The 27987-nt window shown below is 46.8% G+C and overlaps 1 protein-coding gene across 3 annotated transcripts in view; it reads left to right on the top strand.

Moving 5' to 3' along the window:
* LOC126865029 (protein gustavus) overlaps positions 1-27987 on the top strand; it is a 157746-nt gene that overhangs the window by 97477 nt on the left and 32282 nt on the right. The window contains exon 1 of one of the 3 annotated variants that reach the window (XM_050617064.1): positions 21576-21986. The exons of the other annotated variants lie outside the window; for them this stretch is intronic. Within the exon in view, the coding sequence (XP_050473021.1) occupies positions 21769-21986 (218 nt within the window). The 5' untranslated portion in view covers positions 21576-21768. Of the gene's footprint in view, positions 1-21575; positions 21987-27987 lie in introns of those variants that run through there. 3 annotated transcript variants of the gene reach the window in all.

Below are 27987 nucleotides of genomic sequence, written 5' to 3' on the forward strand. Positions count from 1 at the left end.
GATCCAGCAACTTTTATGTCTAGTTTCACCACGTATCCCTCGTAAACTTCTTATAACTGACTCGCCTCTGACATTCCAACCAGCATCTTCTTTTTTGTAGCCTCGAACGACAGACAACCAATCTCCATTCTCTCCAGTTTCGATGAGTCCACACGGTGGAGCGGAGCCAACTTCTGACAAGGCAATAAATACAGTTGCGGGCATCAAGGGGTGAAATCCATGTTTTCCGAAGACGCGTCGACGATGAGGTTACGGAGAACTCGATCGAAGTTCGAAGCTTCGCGAACGGCTAACTTTGACACCGTAGCTTCGTTTCAATCGAGGAAGACGAAATTTAACTCGCGAATCTTTGTGTGATCGCGGTGCACCATTTGGACAAGTGGACGAAGAAAGCGGAGCTGTCGTATTATCCGATCGCGAAAACCGCTCGAATAATTCGTCGAGGTTCTCCACACGCCCTCGCGTTAAACGGGTCATAATTTTTAATTAGAATGCCCGAGGCTAGCGGGAGTATCGCGAGTTCTCGGGTGGCTCGGCTCTTCGACGAGACTTTGAAGTCGCGATGCAATTAGGAACTCTTAAAGGCGGCCTCACCCGTGCTTGTATTAATAATTTTTCTTTTTATTTACTCGCCCGCTTCTCTGTCGGCGCGTCACATGACCATAAGGATCATCGTTATTTATTTACGCCTTTGCGAGGTATCGCCGAGCTTGGCTATTTTATTATGCGAAGGAAAGAAGGAGGAGGGACGGAGACTTTACGGGGCAAGAGAGACGCTTAATTAAAAAGTAGAGGTTAATTTCTGGTTAGAACGTTTCATAGTAACCGAGGTCATCGAGTGGAATTTTAAGCAGACCGAATTGCCAAGCGTCTGTTTAATTAAACGTTTGTCGGTAGTATTTGACGACTACAGTGAGTTATCATCGAGGGTCTGTGCAGTCATTTTTCAACGAAGAAAATTTCAGGCGAAAGATTTCTAACAATCTGCAACGATAGAAAGGAATAATCAGGATCCAAGCATATCGCATCGACGATCGAAAACAGACGTTGTGTGGCTGGTTTTCGCCGCGCTCAGCCGGTAGAACGGGACGGTGGCTGGTCTCGCGGTGTGACCGTGCGCAGACCGCGTATATCCTCGCTCCATTATTAATTTCAGAGCGACGCAGAAGTTGCACGTGCACTCGGCCACGTGTGGGTGCCCGCAAATGCACGCACGCACAACGTACATACTTTGTCAGGTAGCCTGCGTGCGAACGCACCGACGGCCAGCGTGGGCCGCCCGTTTCTAATAAACGCACTAAACCGTGCTATTCCAGCTACGTTACACTTACGTGGATACTTACCGTGTAGGTTACGGAAACTTTAGCCAATTTCGATCGAAAGTCGTACACAAAGTCGTACAGCGTTACGTTAACAGGAACATTGTGAATTCTTTGGAATTTGAAATCGAAACTGGGAGCCTGCTATTTCTCGAGCAAAGAACGAACCCGAGAGACGATCACATTCTTTTCTTAGACGATCATCCTTTCTCCGTTTAATTCGCTCGAGTAACAGGCGAATCGAAAGAGAAATTGAATTTCCAATTGCGATCTGGTTCTTCTGGTGCGGGCAACGGAACGGAGCTAATGAATACCGTGGCAGAGAAAAGTAGATTGATCTTTGATCCGCAATGATCCCTCGAAGGAGCGAAATTTCGCAGTTAGGTGGTTAAGTCAAATGTCACGTTAAATGTCATCGATTGCGATCGATTCTCGGCCAATTTTCATTCGATCTCTTATTTTTTTTTTCTCTCTCTCTCTCTCTTCTTCTTCTTCTTTCTTTCTTCTTTATACACGATTCTCAAGCATCGGTCGTCGTTGGTCGTTTCGCGACTGGCATCGAGGTCGCCACCGACGATCTTTCCCTCTGCCTCTCTCGCACGAACGAAATAGCGGGATTGTAAATTTCGCTAATGTCCCCCAGGCCGCTCGAAGGGAATAATAAGCGCGGTGGCATTTTTTTTCTGACGCTCGATTGCGCATAAAGCAGGCTGAAACGACGCGAGCCATTTCACGAGGACCATCGAACCGGCCCGTTTATGTAATTTCATCGCCGCACCGACCGCCACTTCAGACCGTTCGAAGGCTTTCGTTGCTCGTTAAGGACTCTCTTCCTCGAGATCGCCGGCGACCACTCGTGCTCTCGCTTCGAGAACGCTTCCTGCTCGTGTACTATATCGTCTTCTTTATTTTTTCGCGGCGTACCGTCCCCAGACATTGCGACGAACAAACCGTGAAACGGGGTCGAGGAACCTTGTAAACTCTCCACTTGCCGAAAGTCTAGCAGCGAATTCAATTTTATCCTTCCGGCAGCCGGACCCTTCTTCTCTCCCATTTTCTCCCCCGTTTTCATCCGTTCGTTTTCTACGTGAGTTAGTTTTCGCGTGAAACGACCGACGACGCGGGGAAAGAAGAAGACGCGAAAGGTGCGAAGTTTCAGTGGAAACTGCTGGTAGAAACGTGATTTCCCTTTGCGAAACTACGGAGAATCGAGCGTACACGGTGTGTTTCTTAATTCGCGTGGGTGACTGGGTCTTTTCGTACCACCACAGGATATCGTGGGCCGATCAATTTGTCAGTCGGGTTAATCTGCCTTTTCCATCAAACTTCAAGGCTCTTGAACAGAGCCAGTCCTTTCTCCTTGATATTACGAACAACGTGCGCGTGTCGCTCGGTTTTCCAGTATCAGCCGACCGTTCCACCTTTCTAACGCGGTCGTGGATTAACGTTTACCCGGCACTTGTAAATCCTTATTAAGCTGTAAATTACTTTTCCCCTCGTAAACATGGAAACGTAACGAGTTTCTTCTCGCGGTAAAAGGACGATACGCTGTGATTCCATTGTCATATCACTCCATTAGCTTCTCTCACGCGTACGCCAAACGAAAATTTGTTCGTTACGAAAACGTAGAACGAAAATGGATGCAACGCAAACTTGGTCGCGCGTTACTTATTATCTGGTTCAGTAACGTGTTGCGTTGCGTGTATAGGACAGGGCAAGCGTGCCCACTCGTGGCTCGGAATGCGAGCAACGAAAGCAAGGTTGATTCCAAGGAGATTGCGATTGATAATTCCTGATCGATTATACGCACACGCCCCAGTTTCCCTGGCGCGTGGATTTTTTTCGACACTTCTTTTCGCCTCGCGAACGGCGGCGAGTGAAAGTGCTGTCCGCGCGACATTTTTCACGTGCCACCACCGCTCCACCAACCCTACCACGTTCCTTGTACAGCGTTCACGATCGCCACGCTTCTAGCTCGCGCCGCGATAAACAATTGGTGGCAATTTCGCGGAAATACGTCGCCACGGAGCAGTGTGTTACGATCTCACGGCGAGTTAGGTGGTCGTGAGAGAGGCGTGACAGTGAAATAGATAGAGACATAGCGGAACGATGTTTCAGACATTCAGGGTAAAAGTGAATCGAGCCGCGTCTTTCCACCATCTAAATTTATAGCATTAATTTATTTTTCGTCGCATAGAATATTTTATCCTCGCGTTTATTTTAAACAACGAGTTACTCGATTCGTCGAATATCGCAGTTAGTCCACCGTCGTTCTCGATGTTCCATTTTGATTAATGTTCCGTGTGGATCGACTCTACTTATTTCAACGTAAACTCGTACTACGCGAAGGTAACGTAACGGATAATGGGAAAAATTCGCGAGCCCCTGATATATAAACTTCGAATACACCCTGTTAGTCGTGCGACGAGTTCAAATAAGCAGGTAAAGGGAGATCTCGAGGTCACGGGGTTGACGATCTGTTCCTGACACGATTAGCCTCTCGCCGTGTTTTTCAGGGATCATTAATTTCGTGTAATCCCGCACGGGCGTGTTCGCGTCGTAAAATGGCTGTTCGTTTTTCCAATTTTCAGAATTCCAGTCTCCTGCACAGCAGCGTATATCTAACGTATATCTTTCTATCAAGTTTATGCCCTCGTAAAAAGCTTTATTCGCAGTGGTAACAATTATTCCCACAAAGTCCGTTTATCCTCCCGGAAGAAACGAGCAAAGCAACAATGTTGTTGCTTGGTGGAGAAAGAATCTTCGAAGAGCACGCGAATTCCGCGACACGATGGTACACCGCGTTCCTGGCCAATCGCACGCGTCGGGCAGACAGAAATAAATCCGCCAGTCAGATTGCAAAAGGGGCGCGTGGATGGCCGAGGCGTGTCGCGGGACAACTAAATTCAGCTTCGTGTCAAAGGGAGAAGGAATTATGAGCCGAGACGGCCAGGGGCCGATAGCCTATGGTTAAAGCTCGCGTACACAACGTACCGTGAGTTTCTCCGATGTAGTCGCTTAATAACGGTACAAAACGCGGAAGCGATTGGCACGCGACTCGGCTTATCTCCGCTCGCGAGCCGCTTGCGAAACCGGCGACCAGCCGCGCCGACATTCTCCTCCGGTCGAAGTTTGGCCGGAAACGCGTTCTCTTTCCAGTGAAAATCGTCTTGCTGTTTGCTTCCATGGGACGTTGATCTTGTGGGTTGTTCGTAGGAGTTTACAACGACGTAGGAGATTTCTTTTTCGTTTTTTAGAATTTCGTATGGCTGTCGGGTGATTTCGAAAATGTGAAATGTATACGAGTTTCGTTCTAGCTGATGCAAGATCTTTGTTCGTAATGGAAGAGTCGATAGTTTGACCTTCCTCGTGTTTGTAATTAACACGTTGCTGTTTCACAGAAAAGAGGGAAAGAGAGAGAGAGAGAGAGAGAGGATCTTGCAGCTGCTTCCATTTACTCGCGTGTGATCTATACAGAAAGGAATAGAAAAAGAATTACTCGTTGCGAATCAGAAACTATTTCGATGCGTAAGGTACGTGTACGAACACTACGCGAATGACGTACATGAAAACTACATGGTCCAGTCGTAGAAACATTGGACATCGAATCGATTAAATTGCAAATGCCGAGACGCGCTCTTCCTCGACGATTGTGAGACGATCGTTTCAAGCATTCGTCGAATCGCCGTGATCTTCAAGAGGAAGACGCTTCGTATGTGACTGGCGACCGTGACTTTTCGCGGGCCTCTAGACGGAACGAATCAAACGTCGTTCGAGTAAACGCATAAGAGCCTGTCGTCGTCTATTAATTGACACGTAATTAAACGATCGTTAAAACGACGCCCGAAGTTTCAGCGTTCGCCGATGATTTACGAGCAGTTGACCTATGAAAAGGAGTAGAGCGCACGCAAACGAGCGGACGTCGATCTCCTGCGCGCTTTCAGACCTTTCGATCGAACTCGAACCCGCTCGCTCACGCTTCCCCGGTCACAGCTCCCTCCTGTTCGCTGCGGTTTCCAGAGAAATCGCTTTCGTGCGCGGTTCAACGAGCGAATCGCTGGCCAGGGGACGGTGGTGCCGCTTGCGGTTACGGCCCCGGACCGTGTCTTGCTCCGAGCTTCGTGCCTTCCCTCGCACTTTCCACCGCTTCTTGCCGCTAGATGGTCCACTGAGGAAACTGACCTATGCTTCGCGAGATATTATCCGTGCCTGCAGAGAAATTGATTAAACGCCTGCTGTCTAACGCTTACGGTCGCGTGGGTGGATGGGAATTAATTTACGGTGATGTCTTCTTTCGATGAAATCGGGAAAAGAAAAGCAGGTAGCCGGCAGAATAGAGCGAATATTTATACGTTACGCGTACTCTTCGATCGAAAAGAACACCGAGTAACCTGTATAGACGGTCCAACAAGTAGCTAACGAGGAGTTAATCGTATTCCATACGATCGAGGTAACAAATTAATCAAGATCGTACGTTCTGCGGAGGTTGGTAAAGGCCAACAAAGAACAAGCGTTATTAGCGAACGAGCCAATTAATCGATTAATCCTTGTAACCGTATACTCGGCGACGCGATAATTACCCAAGTGCATTTAACCTCCTTGTCGTCGACGAAATGGTCGTTTATTTAGTCACTCTGCAGACCACAAAGCAAAAAGAAGGAAGGGAAAGAAGGGTAGAATTTTCCAATTTCTCCTTTTTCCTCTCGGTTTCTAGCGTGCGGCGAGCGAGACACTCGTCTCCGTGGCCGCGAGGGGCGATCCTTCGGTTTTTTTTTCTCCTAACCCTCGACGTGGCTGTGAACGAAACTCTTTGTTAAAGTCCGCCGTGTTTTTTTCAATAACACTTCGCCGACCCTTTCGCTTAACGCGCTTTTTCACCTCGGAGCCCTCGAACGTGCAAAAGCGTCGCTGCTGTCGCTGCACCCGCGTAAGCCAGTCTTTAATGCGTCTGCCCGCCCCGCAGGTTCGATGAACTTTTCTCTCTCGAAGGAACTTTAAAGGTGAGCGTCCCGTTTTCCGATCTCGCCTCTTGACTTCTCGACCGCCGCGCCCGAATCCGGACGGACTTGGGCTTCTCTCTCTCTCTCTCTCTCTCTCTCTCTCTCTCTCTCTTCTTCCCTACTTATCTCTCTTTCTCTCTCGACCTTCTAATTGCCTTATACATACTTCAACATCGAGCACGCGTGTTCGGATGCAAGTCATCATATTCCATCATCCACGATCGTAGGATTGTTGCGATAGATGCGTCGTTTACCTCTGTCACGATGTTAATCTCGCAGTACTATACCTGTACAGAAGTAATCGACATTGCTAATCATGAATACGAATGGAATTATCGTTCAGGTGGGGTTGAAGAATATAATCGTATGCAACAGCCGTTTCAAACGAGTCCTTGCAAATCTTATAAATCTTAGTTTTTCTATGCTATAAAATCATGAAAAAACGTATATCACAAAGAGATATCGTTCCTCGAAATAACGGAAAGAAAACGCGTGAGAAATATAGTATTCCAGAGTTAAGAAAATTGCTATTGGTATCCCGTGGATTTTGATAGTCCAAAGTTTCATCTTCTAAATTCTAAAGGAATATAATAAAGAAGGGAGCGGAAGATTTCGAAATTCACATATTCCTTTCTATTTTCTTCTTAGTATAGCGTAGATTTACTCTTTATAAAACGACAATGTGTGTCCTGTGGAGAAGAACGTATGTCCGCATGTGTGCACAAGGTGCAGCGTGCGTTTGAAAAAGTCTATCGAAATCGCAGCTGCGTCAGGTACGTGTCTCTTACGCGATCCGACGACCCGATCCGAAAAGCTGAAAGCGTAGGTGCGTTTTTTCCCTCGGGGCAACGTTCTCTCGCTGTCCGGACAGATGTTTCCAATCGTCTCCACACGGTCCTACGCTCGTAACCTACTGTTAGCGAGCGGCAACAACCTGAAAAGGGTCTGTTCGTGGGCGCAACAATGGAGCGTCATGATTTCCAGCCGGTCGTCTCGATCCGTTTGCGCTTTCTGACGCCATATATCGTCGATCTATCACGGTAGCCCGCTGGTTCCTTCGTCTTCCTATCTTTTCACCTTCCTCACCAACCTCTATCTTCTTTTCCTCGTTGGAAAAACGAAGATCTGTTTGCGTTTTCCTTCGAGCTCGTGTGTACTGAATCATCCCTCCGCTGTGTGTGTCTTTTTCCTTCTACTACATTTTGTCTTTATAGGTCGCTGATTCAGCTATTCTTTGAAATACGAGAATCATGTTACTTCGTGAAATACCTGAGATTGTTTGCGTTTTATTACGAAATTCCCTGTACATACGTAGCTACGTATAGTGTGTACAGATACATATACAGAGAAAATCGTTCACATTGCGTGAATGTGTGGTAGCTTACATAAAGTTTTAAATACGAGTAAATCACAATTATTACGATCGTGAAATTGTATTTGCACCGTGACCCGTGTACAAATTTCTTGCCCATAGTAAAATTTCTAATTCATGAAACATTTTGATGAAATGAAACGACGTTTACGAAAGCCACCGAATAACAAGATCGTTCGACGAGTTCTCATAGTCGATACGCGTGCGTTTGGGAATCGCATCGCCGGAACAGGTCGGCAAAGCGTTAAAGATACAACGGAGTACCCTGGTTCCGCGCACGTAATATCGTTTTCCTCGGCTTCCGCTTTCTATAATTTTCACGCGACTGAACGTTCGTTCCCGGTTGTTACTCAACGAGCGAACCGAAGAAAACATCGTTCCTCGTCTCTGTGAACACCGTTCCCAATACCGTTCCATCGCGATGGTGGTAGGGGCGGTTTCGATCGCGCGAGCCACGGGTATTAAGGTCGCCTTACAGTCGAGATCGAAGCGTTTAACGCCTTCACATCGGACGCTGAGATTTATGGACGCCGGTAAGCGGCTACTTGTAATCGTATCGCTGCGACCAGCCGAGAACAAATCGCGGTAGGCCGGTATTCGCGTAAGAAAGGGAATTACCGTGGATTTTCTCGCGACTCAGCCCTCTCCTCGTCTACCGTGCCACTCCTTTCTCTCCTCTAACGATACGTTTACATAAACAAACCGTCCCGGTGAACGTAATAGGCGACAGGTGCGCGACGATTGCAATGGTAGCTCGATCCCGTGTCGACTTCTGTCAAAAAACAAACACAGCGATAGCATCGTCCATCTTAAGCTAATTAATCTCTGTATAATCTTTTTCCTGATAACATCCAGAAATTACGTCGTCCACGGTTCGAGTGTTCCGAACGAATGGTTAAAGTGTGGAGAATTGTGGATCTTGATTGCCGAAATAATAGTAAAGGAACACTAAGGTTACGCTTAGAATTCATATTAAAATAGTTTTAGATTTATTTAACAAACGATTTCCGGGATCTTCGTCGATACACATTTGCACGCACCTCGGCATTTTCTTTGTCTCGTCCATACCACACTGCCAATGGAACAGTTACATTCATCTGTTTTTGTGTGTCACTACCACGCGGCCAATCTGGTCTAGCACACAAAATTATGCATATCTCGATATAAAGAACCGAAGATATAGGTATACCTTCCAGAAGAATGCGAAATTACTTACTTTTGAACACCGAGCGACGTGGTCCCGCGATACGACTACCATAGTTGCTTCTTTTTCCACAAGCTTCGTCCATTACAAGATTGAAATGTTTCTGACGATCCTTAAGACAGATTTTACAGCTTCTCTTAACTCGTAGTTTTATATCTCAGCTTCTTTCTCTTAATCGCCACTGTACCTTCGGCGTCGTATCTTTCTTTTTTTCGCTAAGGGGATTTTTCTTTCCCGCGAAATTAAAGATGAATAAATAAACAAGCATAGATGACAGACGAGCGTGGAATAGAACAGCGGGTATCGGCCGATCCGGACATTTGTCTCGCGGCTGCCTGCGTTCACCGGATATTTACATAAGTAAACCTCTATCGGTAGACGCAATTGCCGACAGGTGTGCGGTAATCGCTAGCAAGGGAGCTCCGCCATGTCTAAGGTACTGCCGTTACGAACTCTCATAGAATACTTAATAAGTGGAAATTACCGGAGAGCGAGCCGCGTCGAGCTGTCCGCGAAATTACGAATCGACCGCTTAATTGCCGCTAGCGAGCGTGTTAATTGAAATCGAGCCGGCGGACACCGCACAGGTTCGAATATTTATTAAACATCTGAGTGACGTTGTGAAAGGAGCGACAGCTAGTACAGCTATACTTTCTCGTATGAAATGATACTGAATGAAGGCAATTGGAGACAGGGGACTGCGCAAATCGTTCCTAGATTTACCTTTCGCTGGTACTACGATCGTGTCGTGATCGTTAGCCTATCGATTAATGGATACGACGATTACATACTGGCAATGGATATGGTGAAAGATAAAATTCGGAGGTTATCGTCGAATGGAAGTTTCTTTAGGCGGGTTTCTTTCACGGCGACGGTTGTTTTGCACGCGAGGAGAGATACACGCGGATTCTATGGATAGGCGATGAACAAAGAGGAACGGCTGAAAGAAGTCGGTAGAATCGCGGCCGGACGAAATAGAAACTGCACAGACGGGGAACCGAAGCCACCGTGAATGGGAATTATTCAGGCTAGCCGCTGAATGAAACGTGTTTCTTTCAAATTCTGCTCTCGCTTCGCCCCGTGCCCCAGAGCACGTTGTTGCTAGGTCGCGCGTGCACCGGATGTTGCCTGTTCGAGCTAGTTGATTGGGATCTTCTAAACGGCCACCAGCTCGCTCATATAATTCGTTTCATCGCTGTAAATGCTTCAATTGAACCGTCAAATAGAATCTCTCTCTCTCTATCTATCTATCTCTCTCTCTCTCTCTCTCTTACTCATCCATGATAATAATAATAATAATAATAATAATATATTCAATTGATCTTTGCTCTCTCAAACTTTATAGTTCTCTCAGTTTTCGTACATACGTCACATACGTATATACGTACACGTACATACGTCTATTTATTCGATGTAAGCGTATTTTCTACACTGTTTGGGTCAATGACACAGACATCGTTCGAAGACACGGAGAATTTTTTCGAAAATGACTTTCAAGTTGGCCGAGGAGGCGCACGCGGCTTCGAGTCGAAAGCAGCGGCTCGCAGGAAGGTTGTGGCCGTCTCTCGATGAAAGGAAGGAGCCAGTTCCACGTCCCTGAAGGTCTTCCTCGTCGACCTCGGCTTCACGGAGCAAGTCACTCGACTGCCCGGCCCGTCCTTTTCTCACGGCAGTGGATCGACGCTCGACATACCTAAACCTTCCATCAACAGCTGGCCAATCCCTCGGAGGACCAGCTGCGTTTCCTGTCGACGACAAGAGTCATCTCGAAAACGCCTCTCTATATGTACCGCCGCCACGTTTTCTAGAACAAGCGCGAAAACCATCTAGGACACTTTTTCGCTTTTCGGATCAAGTACACCACGTACATAGAAGGAAGGCTTTTTCACGTCGCCACGGTTTTCACAAACGTTCGTCTACCGTTTCGAAACATTTTCTAGGTTCAGGTGTTCCATATATGAAAATCGAAATAATATCTCACCTACGGAGAATTCAAAGCTTCAAACTCGAAATAAGTTTCATATTAATCGTTTCGATCTTATCGGAGTTAAAAAATTTGTTCGACGATTGAACGTTGTCCTTCTTTTTTCTTTTTTTTTTTTGTCGTTGTTGGAAGAGAGATGCAAATACTTAGATTATTCCGAAGAAGGAAGAGAACATGTAAATCCGACCATGGCTAATAGAAAACTTCATCAGCGTTGCGACGCTGGCTGGGATAATAATCGTAATTGCATCTGCTATGGCATGAGTACAGGTGGCAGATTAGCGCGAATTTCACTTTTTCATCCAGACGAAACGCGTAGGAGACTGTCGCTCTCGCACATTCACCATGAATAGTGAAACGACTGCTTCTGTTCACGCCAACACTTCTTTCGTCATCTTTGTTCGCGATATCGCAGGTGTCATCCTGGTCCATGGATCCACCGAAAGAGAATTACCTTCCTTGTCGCTCGTCCCGTTTGTCCTTTCTTTTTCCTAATCATCCCTTTCTCTTCGTGTACCAGCCAGACGTTCCAATTAGGATAACGAATGAGTGTATCCGTTACTTAGAACGACGTACACTCGCTTTCTTCCTTTTAACATACCGACGAGGAGGCATCTACGATCCCGAAGATACGAGACTTCGCTAAATTTAAGAGCTTTCTTTGTTCGTGAGCGTTGCCTGGATGCAACATTGTATTTTACACAATTATTGGCAATAACTGGCATTGCCGTTGAAGGATAAATGTATTTATTTTCGGTAAGAGTGTTCTCAGATTTTAGTGCATTATATCTTTTTCTCGAAAAACCATTCGGAAAAATTTCTGCGTTTACCAAGTAATGGAAAAACGATCCTTCTTGCAAACTTGAACGAACCAATTCCGAAAGGAGCAAAGCGATATTTCTTAAATATTCAATGGCGCGTATATAGAAAAATTGTATGTTTTCTTAAGGACAGAAGAAAATCAGTGACGAAGAAGTAACGTGGTGGTAGAGAATAAGGAGCGAGAAAAATCTTACGCTTTTCAAGGACACAAATGTGTTAGAAAAAAGTAGAGTAAAGGACACTGGAAATATCGAAATACATATTCCTGTGGAGTTGCTGGAAAATAAAATGCCGAATGGTCAGCGCCAGAAGGTGCTTGTCACGAGTTTCACATAAAGAAAAACAGGGGAATTTCCGAATTCCTCGTAAAACGTGGAAACTCCGAATTGCCTGACCAGGCAACCCGAGCCGCGTTGTCCGGGTAAATCGAGCGATTTCTTCGAGAATCACGTTTCCTGGGATCACCTCCGGTGCTCTTGGACGCGCACGTGAAACAAAAAGCGGCGCGCAAATTGCACGAAACGAACGATAGCGAAGCAAAGAGGAAACGGATGAGAATACGAGACGTCGATCGCGAGGAAAAATAATCCCGGCGATCGTCCCTCCCCGTTTTGTGCTACGAAACCTCTGTGTTTGTCTGTGCGGTAGAAAATCTATACGGAATTGATAATTCGTCTTTAAGAAAAGACAATTATCGAGTTCGAATGTAATTTTCGAGTAAAATTGTAAAACCGCAAGTTTATAATCTACATCTTGTAATTAGTCAATCCGCTAATATTATTAGTTGTAAAATTATTCCGCGAGATTTCTCTTAATCTTCTCTCCGGTTTAAGAATTGTTTAATGGCGGCGCAAAGATTCCCACTACGTAATACGGAGATGGTTCGGAAGAGGTGCGGTCGCCGTGTATGTTTTCCACCAGCTGATAAGTTTTACCAGCGTCATCAGACTCGGCCGAAGAATCAGCTGTCCGAAGCCATCCATTATCCCCAGAGTACCGAAGAGAAATCACTGAAATCAGAGACAGAGAGCGCATTCTCGAGCTTCCCAAGGTGCACAGAAGCTGTTGCGGGGTTTAAATGGAAGTGTTGCAACCTCGATCTCCGGTTGCAATCGCAACTCCTGTGTCAGTCAGTAATGAAGTTTCACGATTTGATCCAACAACCTAGAGAACTTGGAATCAACCAGAAATCAGCTCTTAACCCCTTGTTCTATTGGTAATTGAAGGAGGCTTTGCTAGTTTTCGTTGGAAAACGTTCGCGGAGATGGAAAAGGAACGCGACGCGAATAATATCGTATGTTGAGAAGCTACGACAATTAGAAAGGTTCCCTCGTGTTCGTCAATGCTCTCTTGCTCGCGTATTTCTTTTTTCTTCTTTTCTTTTTTTCTCCCCGTATTGCTCTTCTCTTCCACGCGAGCGTTCTGGTTTTTTATGAAGAGATCAACACAAAGAGTACCATGTGAATCCTCAAACGGAAGTCGATGGTCGTTGAAGCTTTCTCAATGGCTAACGACCTCTTACCTGAAAAAGACGACCTTCCTGTACCTGCATGGTGGATCGATTCGTATATCGAAAGAGTCCCACCAACAAGTCTTGTACTTTATTCGTTTCGTTCCGTTCCGTTTGCAGAGGCCACGGGAAGGAAGCGGGTATACGTTATCGGGACGTATCGCGAGAGGAAACGTGCAAAAATTAGCGTCGACCGGCGAGAAATGATCGAATTGCCTGTAGACACGCGACGCACCGTCTCGATGAACGACTGTCGTTACCATTGTCGTCGCGATTCTCATCGTTCGTGCGTCCGCTCGCTTGTCATCGCTTCGAGAAACGTTCCTTCGTAGTGGACGGTTTCGATAAAAACATTACGGACGAACGAGTTAACCTTGGTGGCCGATGACGGACATCGGCGAACGCGTCTTCTTGCGGTTCTCGATGTAACTCGTCCGATGATAGTCGGAGATATAGACCGCGATAAATTGCTCGAGGTTCGAATTAAAATGGCGATTTTAAATCGAATTTAATTCGATTCTGTTCGAACAGTTCGTTCGAATCTTCCGTCTAGGATACGCAGAAACTTGGCAATTTGTTTGGACGGAGTAAAAACGATCGCACGATGTAAGATATCGTAATGGCTCGGTGTACACTCTGTTTCGGTTGAAACGAAACAAAACGAGTTGGAAAAGGTACGAGGGAAATTATTGTAAACACTAGTTCTCAGGATATGAACTATCTGAGAAATTTTTGCCAGGAGTGTACTCGCGGTGAGCAGGTATAGCATCTAACCGAGGTGAGTGGAACTGAAAGGGAAGAAGAAAGGTAAAGGGCAGGTGCGACTGTACGTAGCTATACACGTCGGTTCTGCTGAAAGATACGCCTCTGGCACGAGGAGAGGAAGGCTATATCCAATTATTAAAATTAGAGGCTCCGTCGCCTTCGGTGAAACATCACGGGAAGCGTTCACTGTGCACAGCTCGATTGCGCTCGTCCTCTCCTTTTTGTCCTCCTTTTTTCCTCTCCCCTGTTTTACCCCCTTTTTCCCTCGTTCGTCCCGTTCGTGCATCGTACACCTCCTGATTTTTCGATCGTCCAGGTATCGACGCCCTGGCACGAGACGTCTGCCTGTTCTTCGTGAAAAGGAGATGATGCTTTTCACGAAAAAGCCGCCATTTCAGACTGCCACTTTTGTTCCACTTTTCTTTCGTCTTTTTGTTAGCGAAGGAACGAAGATCGATACCGCCAGGCCAACCCCACCGCTCGGTTCCCGCATCTTTTCCACTCGGTAGCATCCACGAAAGTTTGTTGCCTCGGAAAAACCGTAACCAACCCCGGAGGATGATAACGTGGATTCGGGACGAACTTCCTCTTTTCCAGAAAAATGAAACGCATCTTCCATGGTAGCTACCTCTTGTCTTACCTGAAATAATTATAACAAACAAACACGATAATATCCGTGAAACCATCGAAACCATCCGGCAGGCTGAAACCAGAGAAGCAGTCGGAATCAGCGAAACGTAGCCATTCAGCGGATTTCGAGGCGCGCACACTCGCCGCTCGACTTGGCTAAATCAAAGTCGTCAAACTGTATATGTCCTGTGTTTCGCTCGAATCCCATGCAAGAGCAGCGGGCGATCGCGTATTCAGATTCCGGTGCCCGGAATAGCTCGTCGTCCCTGATGCACGCACGAAGAGAGCCGTGCAACCTCTCTCTGCGGTACACACGCGACACGGCAATAATTAATACGTCGACGCAGCCTCGGCCGAAGATTTTCGCCCGTGTCTATATACGCGGTTGCATCGATGCACCGTTGCACCAGCGCGCGTTTGCCCCTTCCGCACGTGTGCACGAGCCGAGAGTGCATCCCGGGGCTGTGCGTGTCTCGTGCTGCATTCTCCCTATGGTCAATGTCGTCCTTCTCCCTCTTCCTTCTCTCGCTCTACCGCAACCCTCATTTGTCTCTGTTGCACACGCGTACCCATGGTGCACCAACTTCGGCACGTCAACCCTTTCTCTTCCTCCCTCTCTCGTTCTCTCTTCAGCTTGATTCTCGATGCACCGAAGTGTGGATCCTCGTCGGACTAGCCGGTGCATCCATCGTGGCGTCTCTGTCCGCCGGCAACATCGGCGTCGACCGCAGTTCGTGCTGCTGGCGCAGCCATTGTCTCGTTCGCGAGCTATTTATCAGCAAGGTTTACGATTCTATCGTTTGTAAATGAAGCCAGTCGCTGGCTGTTTTCACTTGATACGCGAGCCAGATGGGCGACGCTGGATGAGGCTTAAAGAGCGTCGGTCTTTTCGCGTTCTGTTTGCAGTCGATAAGTATATCGAGTGTCTATATCGGAGCTACTGCGTGATATTTTTCTCGAGGATATAGGAAAGTTTTTAAAGGACAAGTCGTTCGATCGAAAGTCGTTGACTTTATATCGATGTGATATCGTGTAATACGGTCGTGGCAGCGTGGCACGCTGATAAAAGCAGGGTAAAGGTATGTTGGCTCGGTATGCGAGGTTCCCCGCGAGCGCATAACTCGTAGGTGATTTGCGCAGGGCAGCAGCCTTCGGAGTGGCGTTTCTCGTTCCGGCGTTAGACGAAGCGTTGCCCGCACGCATCAACCACACCTCGGCCGTCTCTCGTCCGTGGTCATTGTCCCGTCAGGGCGCTATCTATCGTGACCAGGCCCAGGCAATGCGCGCGATGTATAAATGGATCTAGGTGGCTGGCATCGTACACCGACGAGATCGCCATCGCGAATACGAGCGAGGGAGCGAGCGAATCGAAACACGAAGAAAGAAGCGGCTAAAGAGAGAGGCGGAGGCGCGTTTCTTCTCGCTTCTTCTCCGTTCCTCCTCCGGCTGGGCCTGACAAAAGCCGACCTTCGAGCTGACATTCACTTCACATCCGAGCCTCTTCCCTCTCTTTCTTTCCTCCTTCCATCAACCGCCTCCCTTTCTCCTTCTTTCTCTCGGATGGTTCAGCTCGCGCTCACCTTCTCCGTCTACGCTTCCTCCCGGTTCCTCCTGGACCCGACCAGAGATAGCCTCTCTCGTCGAGAGAGGACTGGACCCGACCGACCGAGCACAAAGACCCGTCATTCCGGCCAACTCGCGTGTCCTTCCTCTCCTCGACTCGACGTGGAAACAAAGTTCAGCAGAGGAGAACCGTCTCTCGCCAACGAGCCAGCGTTTCGAGTTCGACACTCGGAGAGGTTCGAATCCCTCGTCGGAATCGAGCGTAAACTTCGATCGCAGGACAAACCGTGGTGTTCTCCGCTTTTCAGCATGCGGTCTTTATAGACAATCTTATAGACATTCTCGTTCGACCGAGTTTTTCACGCGATTCCAACGTACATACGTACTCGAAGAACGTGTAAGTACGTGCGTTTCACGCAGGTGGTATGGGACGTGTCTGCTTTCTAACGGTACATCTCGCCCTTGGTTTTTTACCTTCGAATGAAACGAGCGGGGATGAAAGGAACGGAGCAACGACTCGTGTTTCCCAGAGGGAGAGGAAGGTTCGTGACGGCGCGGCCGGCGGGCGGATGCGAGTATCGTTTACCAGGGCCGGTCAGATGCAGGCGGCGTTCGAATTGAAAATAGTTGACGGAAACGCGACATAGAAGGAAGCAAATGTTTTTGGATAGGCGAGACAGGAGACAGGTTGCGCGGTGAACGATCGGACGTTCTTACGGCAGACTCTTCGAGCTCCTCCTTCGAACGAATTTACGACGCGGCGCCATTAAATTTCAACGATCCAGTATACACAGCCAAATATTGGGTTGCGAGCTATTTTTTGGAAATTCGTAACCGATCGAATAAATCCCTATAATCCTTGCTCTATACCGTACAGTTAATCCTTTGAGAGGATAACAAGAGGCTGCGATTAGGTTCGCATTATCGGAAGATTAGTGGATCGAACCCGCAGCGTAATTGTTAACTCCCGTTTGCCCTCGCCCTCCGCAATCTCCGTTTCAGCGAAGAATGCAAATAGCTGCGAACCGTTCGTCGATTCCTTCAGACAGGTATTTGCGATAGTGACAAACAGGCGCAGCGGCGTGAGTGCGTTTCTGGCGATGAATTCTCTGATGGAATTTTCCAAATTTCCAAAAGTGAAACAAAGAAAGAACACGTTCGAAGTATAGAAAAAGATCGGCATCGGCTCGCCTATTTGTAATTACAGGCGCGCGATCTGCATACAATGCGGCGGTGTGTCGCTCGAGTTGGCAACGAAGTTCCACGGATGACCTTCCTCTTCTTCCTTCTCCTCCGTGTTCGCCTTTTTCTTCTGGCGAGCCGCTCGTTCCGGCAATCTACGCTCGCCTCAAAATTCCGCGACTCCGACCCGGCCTCCACCGGCGCATTCTCTCCCGTCCGGTGCTCTCGTCGCATCGGCGTCGAACTTGATGAACGATCAAAGCGGTTCTGGCCTGGAGTTTTCGAGCAGAAATTTTCAAAAGTTATACAGTTGAAGGCGGGTGGGAGCCCCTTCTCGAGCACGCTGCCTTCCTGTCGTTCGTCGTTCTTTCGCAGTATCCTATCCGCTTCTCTTCTTTCTTGTTTCTTTGCAAACGTTGAGGATCTCCTTTGTTCTCGGAAACGCGTAACTTCGTCCGATCACGCACGGAACCTTCGATTCGTCTGAAAGTTTAACCCTAGTCTGCTCTCGACAGCCCTTTGCCTCCGAGGGACGAGCTGTTAACAAAATAAACGTTCCCTTATCTTGTTAACCCCTGGAATCTAGTCTCCCCTCTGCGATACCCCTTAGAAACGCAAGGGTCAAAGTTTTCAGTCAATACGATCGTTGTTTCGTTATTCTCGCGTTTAGACTAGATTTTTAGGAAGTTCTAGACTCGAAAGTTATTCTCCGAAGTTCCCATACCATTCAAACAGACAGAACGTTGTGGGCAGGTTGATGTCAGCGCAACATTCAAATCTGCTTAGAATCTCAGATCAGAGGTGTATTCAGGTGAGAGGCAAACGGGTCTCTCCCCTTCTTTGTCGAATTTGCCTGCAAGTTAAATACCTGGCCGAATATACAGACAGTCTCAACCGATCTGCGACAGTCTTTTCCCATATGTTCGCACAGAATCCTATTTAGACTCCAATTTATGACATCGGTTTTGGGGACGGCTATCGTCCCCGAGGACAAACTTTTCACGACCGGAGGCCTTTTCATATGTTTCATGGAATGCGAAGCTTAACGCGTTACGTTTTCGGACGAGGCTCGAATGGAGCGGATATCTCGCTGTAAATAATACATGGTGGATGGCCATTTACACGGATTTATTGACCTCGAAAATTCGCTCGGATATTCCATAAAATTTATACACAATTCACGGGAGTATGCGTCTGGTTGGACAAAAGTTTAAAGGGGATGCACCGTGCGCCGCGCCGTGGAAATGCACTCGAAGCTTTTCGAACGATCTCGTGGTGCAGCCGGTTGCGGTACTCGAGTTTCGAGGGGAATTTAATTATCCCGCGCTTTTCATGCTATTATTTTGCACGATATTACGCCGTAATTATCCCGCTCGTCTCAATGGCCAGGGATTAAAATCTCTGCGACTTTTTCTGTTTTTTTTTTCTCTCCATCTTTTTTGTCTTTCGTTCCTCCCGTTTTTCTCTCGTATACAGCACACTCGTTCGGACGATCTCGCGGTATTACGATTTTAATTTCACCGAGATTTTATCGTTTGCTCTGGCGTTCGGTGTCCTTGAACCGGGGACCACCGCCATTTAATCCGTCGTCGAGCGCGCAGGATGATCGGATGGGTTGTTCACCGCGCCGCGAACATTTTTTTGTTCCTTCGTTTTGTTTCGGATTACGCGCTTTTATGTCCGGCCCTACGGATTTGTACGCCATCGATCTATCAGGCGTCCATCGACCGCGTACATAACTGGTTTCTTCGTTTTTCCCCCCACAGCTCGAAATTTTCCCCGGTTCGTTATTCCGCTCGGGCGTATTCTCGGATTCGAAAGGGAAACGCGTGTGTAATACCGCGCTGGATCGAAGTAACAACGCGCAATTTTTCTCCCTCCAACCGAGAGGAAAAAGAAAAAAGAAAGGAACGTGGAAAAAAGCTAATCAGAGTCAAAAGAAATTCCTTGAACGGACGAGAAGGTGGAGAAGGCAGTGGTTGTCCAGTCGAAGCGTTGAATTCAACGCTACCTAGGATTTTTCTACGAGAATAAAACCCGTCGATATCAATCTCGTGGTTAGGCACACCTGAATTCTGTTCCACGTAGACAACTATCTGGAGACCCTCTCCCCGTCCTCGACGCTCCTTTCACCTTTCCCTTCACCGTCCACCGGCGCATTTGTCATTCCGTTTGGTCCTCCGCTTGTACGACTTCCTTTTACCTGGTTGTACCTCGGACCTCCGAAAAATAGCCCTTCTCGCCAGCTTGGCCTTGAACCTCTCCAGATTCCCTCTCGCGTCCTTATACGCGGCATGGAACGTCCGCTCGGAATCCGCGTATCGTTTATTCCGTAGAAATCGTGGCCGACCACTCTTCTCTTTCGTCGCGGGAACAGCGTTGTCTGTCGAGGCCCCCCTACGTTTCCACCAGAGAAAGGGAGAGAAATTCACCGCGACTTTATGACGTAGCTATTATTACATCGTACTTCCTGAAAACAGGCGCACCGATCTGCGTCTCAACAGAGAAACGCAGTGACCGGTCTTTCGATAGATCGGAAAAGGAAACGGATGTAATTCGTTCGCATCTTTTTGCATTCTTTCGACCCACTCTCCATTAGTCCTTTTTTTTATCTATCCACTCACCAGACAAAAACCTGTGTTCCATCCACGCGCACATTTAGGCAACTGTGACTGACTGTGAGTGGTTCGAGCACACGATGGTGGAAGCAGCGAGAGTTTTCAATCATTTCGACACACGTATATAAATTGTTACGAGCGTATGCATCTCGATCTGCAGATATCTCGTTTGTCAGAACACGCGTGAACCGTAATCGCAGCATTACGTCGAAAGTTAATGGATCGAAAAAGGTTGCTGTATTAAAAACGTTTGAAGACGGTTTCACCGAATTTGGGAGATGGTAATGGGCACATCGCGGCGGCAGAGGCATATTCGTCAGACTGACTCAACATCGGAACAGCTGGTACCGGAGGGATGCGCGAGACCCTAGCGTGTGCGTCTAATATCAGATCCAAAGTGAGAGGAGGCTGTAGGGACCGATCCTTCATGCTGCGTGAAAGCCTCTGTACGCCAAGTATCTTTAATGAATCTCCGCTGCTATCGATTGCTCGGTAAGCTGTTCCACCATTACGAAAACCGCTTTTGCCAACGCGCCTATTTTGCGCTGTTAAAATACGACACGGAGTCGCGTACGAGCTCGGTGTACGCACGGTTTGCGCAATTTCGTAAAATGTCCGTATGTATGGGTGCCTGCGAGATGCCTGTCTGTCGACCACGGATACGCAACCCTCCTTTCGTGTTTATCTTGCTTAAAAAAGGCAGAGTTCTTATGCTGTGTGTATGGCTGTTTCGCAACACGCGCACAGCCGCTTCGAAAAATCATCGGCAATTTTCTAAAATAAAACTAGCAAGCAAGTTGTGACCGACACTTGGCGATGTTCCTTGTACATCGATAGTGCGCGGGCACGTACACATTTTTCTGGGGTTAATTCGACGTCCGACCGTCTGGGTTCAGGGAGCGGTCCGCGAAACCCCACTGCACAAGGGAGAACCTCCGTATCCCTTCGACTGTTGCTCTCTCTCTCTCTCTCTCTCTCTCTCACACACACACACATGCACACGCACGCACGCACACGCACACACACACACACACGTGAGTGCGTATTTTCTCTCCTCCTTCCCCATAGTACAGTCCCCCCGGGTAAACGTTTCAGCACTGGGTAGGCTTAGGCACTGGCGTAGGGAGCCGAGGATGATATTGAAGCTCGATTTGAAATCCACGGGATTACGCGCGCCACCCTGCTAAAGCGTCTGATTCGAGGAAATAATCTACCGGAATAGACTAAAATGTAGAAAAGTTAAAAATATTGAAAAATTAAACGATAGAAAGCACTTTGGAGTAGGTTGAAAAATATACATGAGTTATCAGTTGGATGTCAGTTATGTTTCATAAATACAATATGGAAATATAATATGATAGGTTTTATATGTAAGTGCATTACGATGTACTGCGATAAATCCAGTTGGTTTTAATTGGTGATATATCATATAGTTTTTATCGTGGTAATGGAAGCAACGAATTTCGGGTTATACGCCACTGCGCGTTCGGCACGTCATTGGTCTCGGGGCGCTGGAAGCGGTCGGTACGCGAATGCATCCACCGCCTCTTTCTGCCCCTCCATTGGGCGGCGCTCCATGCGCGTCGCAGTCGTCTAGAGTCGACGGGCTCAGTCTTCGTTGGATCGTTGCCAAGTGTGTGTCGTAGATCGGTGCACTCGTTTACCCTTGTGCGTCGATTCGGCGTGGTTTTTCGTTCGCCTCGACTCTTTCTTCCCTTTTTCTCTCTTTTTCCCTCCCTTTCAGTTCCCGATTTTTTTCTCCCCCGCACAGACAAGAGACCCAGTGTGTTATATGTTACATGCGCGCGCAAGCCGCTCGTTGCGTAGCGGGTCGGACCAGTGGTGAAACACGGCCAAGAAAGATAAAAACGCTGTGTGCTGTTGTGCGTGTGCGGAGTGTGCAATATTTTGGTTACATCCGGGATAAAAACGCCACGAAAGCAAACACGAGGTGTATCGTAAAACTCACCGAAAACGTCGCGCGAGATATGGATTGGGCGCTCAAGGCTCGCCGAACGTAAGTCCCTAAGTCACTCTTCTATAGCCCTGTTTCTGCTCCAAATCGTCCCTAGCGCTGTGTTTCTCGATTCCCGCGAGATCGTATTCTCATCGGACTTGGAAACCCGATTTCAGGTTGCTCGGCCTGAAATTCATTGGCGTTTCTCTACTCTGGAGTGTAGTGTAGGAAGATTTGGACGTGTATAGATGGACGTCTCTATACATCAACGGATATTCAGTTCGTTCGTTTGCAATCAGTGTGACGGCTTCTACGAAACGGATACTCGTGCAGTGTTTTACCTATCTCTTCAAGTGAGTCTCTTGTTCGAATCTCGTTTCTTCGTGGTTCCTGTCGAATCACAGATGTGTCCTACGTGTACAGAATATGTTTGCGTGGATCGAACCGTCGGCCTCAGTTCGAGGAGAAAAAAAAAAATTCAATGCGCGACGTCATTCGTGCTTGTGTCTCGAGGTCAGTGTTGTTTGCCCAGCCGTCTCGGCGCGTTGCATATATATTAAGTCAACCGATTTGATAAGCCGATATACGAGAAAAATAAAAGGCTGTGTGCCTGTCTCACACAACGACACAACCGTCGCTTGTGACACGCCACCACTCGCCCGTGGGAATCGAGCTCTCGTCCGACCAAACTACCGTGGATTCATCACACCGTGAAAGATTTCGCGGAAGCGCGGTTCGCGGTAACCGTCCATTCGAAGCGTGACTCGATTTGAATTTTAGTAGTCGTTAGTGTTACTCTTCTTGTGCTCTTCAAGACTGACGTTTCCTGAAACATTTGCAGACTCTATTCGATAACGATATGTTCCATATATATAGAATAATTCTTCGTCAGCATCTCTAAACCTTATTGAATTTGGAGGTTAGTTTACGATTTCTCTAAATGAGAGAAAGATTCTATATATATATATATATATATATATATATATACACATGTGTGTGTGCATGTGTGTGTATATATATATAGATCCAGTATATATATCAAGTAGTGAAGTTCCAACTTACACGAAGCGAGCTGAAAACGGTGCATCTTGCATAGTAGCAGTGATCAGTGATTCCCGATGAGAATTCCGTAGAAAACGCGAAATACGTTATTTTCTTCGTGTACATCTCCAAATATCGTCACAGTTAGAAATTAAACGTTAATCTTACTAAGTGACATCGAGATTCGACGTCTCTTCATTAATGTTATTCTAGAAAAAAAGGAAGCGAGTTTTAAACGATTGCAACCGGCAGTGAATTCTCTTGTAACGTGGTATCCTCGTGTCTGATCGAATGTAAGTAATTGAAACCGTTGCACGTTCAATACAAGTGATTATTCGCGTCGAACGTGGTCGCGGCTCGATTCTCCTTTCTCTCATTCATTATTCCCTTTAATTCCCGACAAGTTCGTTGCGTAACGGTTCGATCAATACCGACAATGTCGCGCTGTCGAAGGACGACGAAAAAGAGGTTTCGCTCCCGCGAATAACGCTATATGGTTAACGTATCGGGATAACCAAAGCCGGGAAGAGGCTTTACCGTCGGGATTCTCGCGAACCGGACGGTGCCCGTTAAGCGGCTCTGGATCGTGGAACAGCTGCTCGTTGTTTAACGACATAACAGTGGTGAGTTCGCGACGCGTCCGATAAACGTCAGGACCATGTGCCCACGGTGGAGGGAGTATACGAGGAACAAGCCACGGAATAACACGCTCAGAAGACCTCGCATGTTAACGAGCTGTAACGTTTCAACTACGTTCGAACGTCCACCATGAACACGACCGCTTTGGTACCTTGGTAGAACTGGTTCAAACGATACTTCGTGTTAGTATAATTTGAATTATGTAAAGATGTACGAGCGTTTAATAATTACAGGAAGACAGTTTGAATCGGTGGAAGAGTATGTGATGTATAGATCGACTAACGCGATCTTAGATTTTCGCGATGAATAAAGGATGCGTAGTGGTAATGACGGATGATTTATAAAGAACGAGAGATACATAATAACGAAAGTTTGTATAGGAATTTTTGAATTCTGCATTTCGATTGCGTTAGCCCTGTGTCACTTTACTCTTTCTTTCGTTTTTTTGTTCCTCTTAATTATCTTCCTCTCCTTAGAATTTGTCTTGCTAGAAAGGTTTACGGTTGTCACGAAGGAAGAGGGGAGAAAATATGCGTTTTAGGATGTAGATGGCAGCAGCCGTGTAAGATATTAAGATGAAGGAGAACGAGACTGTTAACGACCTATATAGCTGGATTAATTAGATCACAGGAAGAAATTTATTAAGAAAATACGGAAGCGACAGTGACACGTTTTGTTAATTAATAAATACGTCGGGGAACGACGCGGATTTTTGCGCGATGAACTCGATCCATCTGGAAATTTACGAGCGATATCGACGAGGGAAATCCCTGTGACTGGAGCGCAGGCTTTTGTCGTTGCGAGGGTAGATTTTTTAGCGATTTTTTGGAGCGACGCTCTGACAAAGAAATCGATGATTCGTTCCGTTGTACGCGCGATAAATTTCCCGCAGACGCGTTGAAGAAGGGCGACTTTTTCCAAAGAGGAGAGAATGGTTGGCTGCTAGATAGTTGGAACGAACGTTAGCGAATGAAAGGATCTTGCCCCGCCTCTTGCTGTATGTCTGCGGTTAAAAAATTCCTACGAGAAGTCGCGGAAATAACTGAACTTCAAAATGCATAACTCAACCGATCGCCTTATGCTTCGTAATTTTCTTTCTCCTGCTATTTACCGTTTCACCATTTCGCCTATGACGAAACATTGAAATATATCATGTACACGATTTACTTCTGACAATACACGACCGCGCAATCTGAAGATAAAAGGTGTCAGTTAAAATCAAACTTTGACGCAAGAAATCTTGCTTTCGTTGTATTCGATGCATAATTCACGCGTATGACTGGTTATTAAATTAAAAAGATAAAATTGAAGACACGTGTTTGAAAATCGGAGTTAGAAGACAGTTACTGGTCGTCACACTGAATACTCGCACTCCTCGGAAGGGGAAAATTCGCAGAACTCTCGATATCAAACGGGGAGTCACTTCGTATTCAGTCAGAGAACTTCCTGAATATGATAATACTCGCTCAAGAACGGTAATATTCGGCGAGTCTGCCGGACAGGACAATGGTGTTCGAAGTACAGGCGTGACTGGCATAGCGCGACCAGCCAACAGATCCATTTCCTCGAAGAAGCTTCGACTGGCAGAAACGGCTACTCGGTTCCAGGTTGCTCGGTATAGTTGGGATATATTCTAAAGACCAGACTAGTACTAGGTACAGCAAGACGTTCTTTGTTTCTAAACTCTGTATATGCGCGTGTATGCACATGCGCGTCTGTGTATACACCTAACTTCTCGTGTAGTAGCTAGTCGTCTTGAAAATTTCGTGTAATATAGATCGACGGTCGTTACGTTCTCTTCTTTAAGGAGTCGTTTCCCTTTTTACGATCCTTCCCGGGAATACACCTGCAGGCACCTGTTTCTACTCCAACGACATGGAACACGTGCAGTCTAGTGCTATTTTTGGAGCATTTTTGCAAAATGTCGCTTTAGAAAGGTATAAAGGTTGGCGTAGCTCTTGATTGCTTATTGACTTTCAAATCTTGTTTTCGTCGATAAAATTTACGTTTTATAGGAATTCTTCGTGATAATGGCGTTCGTTATTCCACGCGAATCTACAAGAAGCTTCTTTAAAAAATCTTATTTATACGTGTAATCTCTTGTTTCAATCTTATACCAAAAATTTTTCTCAGGCATTAAGAATCTTTATGTCTATCGGAATAGGATCGTAAAAAGTTCAAAGTAACGTTCGAGTCTATCAAATTCTTCGTGAACACCTCAAAATCTTCCGTCCATGAAAGTTGATCAATCGGTGTAGACTTCGATTTCGCTTCTTTATTCCCTCGGAGTACTCCAATTTCGTCACGATTCACCTGTCTCTTTCTTCGATCAACGAACAGTCTGTCACACCGAAAATGTTACACAATCCCTTGTCTACAGCAGAGGGTCTACCATTACTAGGACTTTCCTGCTGGTGGATGCATGTGCGTGCCTCGCGAAGACCATGTTGAAGACAGGCAGGTTCGTCTCGAAATACACACCCAAGCCGGAGGCAGAGTAGCGTGTGCCTTACACACCACGTGTTGTGTGGCTGGCACTGCTCTTTGGTAACAGAACACCCGAAAGGGAAGCATTTCCTTTTCGACGTTGCTCTCTTTCTCTCGACTCTCTCTCTCTCTCTCTCTCCTCGACGTCTCCTCGACGAGACGTCGTTAATTCTGCCGTTTCTAAAGCACCGGGGGATTGCTTCGTCGATGAAACAAGTGCTCTTGCTCCTTTTTTTTTTTTTTTTTCAAAAACATGCCACGCTGAATTCGAATTCGAATCGCGAGCCACGAAGTTGCGACGAGATTAACTAAACGAGTTCTATTGGCAATGACAGAAGTAGCTCCGTTTGATCGTCGTTTGCTTCTCTGGCAAAAGAGTTTCGGATATTGAGATCTTTGGTTTTCAGTCTATCGCACGATTTATTGCAAATTTACATTACGAATCGAAATCATCAGATTTAATTCAGCCTGCTATGGATAAGAGAGTTTGCTTTAAGGGAATTTTCTGTAGGCGATGTAGGCATTCTATAGTTTGTTGACGATAAAAGAGTAGAAAGCGATACGTAATCGAACGTCTAGGTTAAGCATTCCGACGTCACGAGGATAGAGTTTTCGATGACAGCTGTGAGTTTAGTCTTTGAAAAGTTCAATTTCGAGTGCTCTATATTCTATTCAGTACAGCTTCGACGCGATTCGTTCTCCGACTGTCCATCTTGATGGCGTTTGACATTTCGAGCTGAACTATTTATTTAACTGTCAGCTACGAACATACTGCGGTAAAAATACGAGTTTCGCTGACAATGCGGCGGGTTTAATTTTAAATAATCTCTCGATTTCGTTCTACCGCAACCAGAAACACATCGTGACGTCACCTATTTTCAACTTCCAAATCCAAAGCTAGATCCAAGAAAAGATTACGTGTTTATAAACATGCATTCGGAACAATTGGAACGTGAAGGCTAACCTCGATCTTTCGGTGATTTTCATCGAACGGTAGGAAATCAAGACAAAATACAGAGAAGAGAGAAATGGAACGACAAAGGGGCGGTTGTGAGGAAAAAGAGAAACGAACGAATGGATGATACGGTTTTCGAGTGGGCGTCGGTTTATATTTATGCGCGAAAATAGAGGCGCTAACGGCGTCGCTAGCGTCGAGCTGGCTTAGTCGAAGCCGAGCGCGCTCTTAGACCGTGTCGTCATCGAGTAGCAGCTGTTTTCATTCAGCCTCGCCCTTAGTTGGCGACTTCCTTTGCAGCACTTTTAATTAACGTGCACGAACCACGCTCTCTTCCTCCTTTCTCTCTATTTCTCTTAACCTCCTCGTCCACCATCTTTTAACCCTCTTTTTGCAACTCTCTCCTCCCCCCCTGGCTTCTTCCTCTTTCTGCGCTCTTTGCGAATCTTCTTTTTTCCCCCGCCACTCCCTTCCTCTTGGCCAACCTCGTTCGTGCAGTTTTTGTGCCCTCTCAATTACTCGCTCTTCTGCCGTTTGTAAGCTCGCTCCGCCAAACTCTTCTCCAAACCTCTCGAGGAGCGCCAACGGATCGACAGCGGTGCCTGCCATGTTCACGACAGAAACACGACTGGATCATCGAAATCCATTATGCAATTTCAGTATTCGTTCGGAGAACTCTGTCGAAGAGGACGTCGCAGGAACGGAAACGCTGCTCGGACGCGAGAGACAAAAGATTTCGCAAAACGCAAACACATTTGTTGAGCCGCAGTAAAGTGGAGAACCCTGTTACCGCTGGCTCGGCCTTGAACGAAGCTAATTATTTACCAAAGACCGTGGTGCGTACGCATTTGCTCGTCGAGCAAACCAACCGAATCGAACAAAATATCGAACTTAGTTGTGTCGCAATCGTCGTCATCGTCGAGTGGTCGCGTCGAAGGG

Source organism: Bombus huntii, chromosome 4 (genome assembly GCF_024542735.1).
Source record: "Bombus huntii isolate Logan2020A chromosome 4, iyBomHunt1.1, whole genome shotgun sequence".
Lineage (NCBI taxonomy): Eukaryota > Metazoa > Arthropoda > Insecta > Hymenoptera > Apidae > Bombus > Bombus huntii.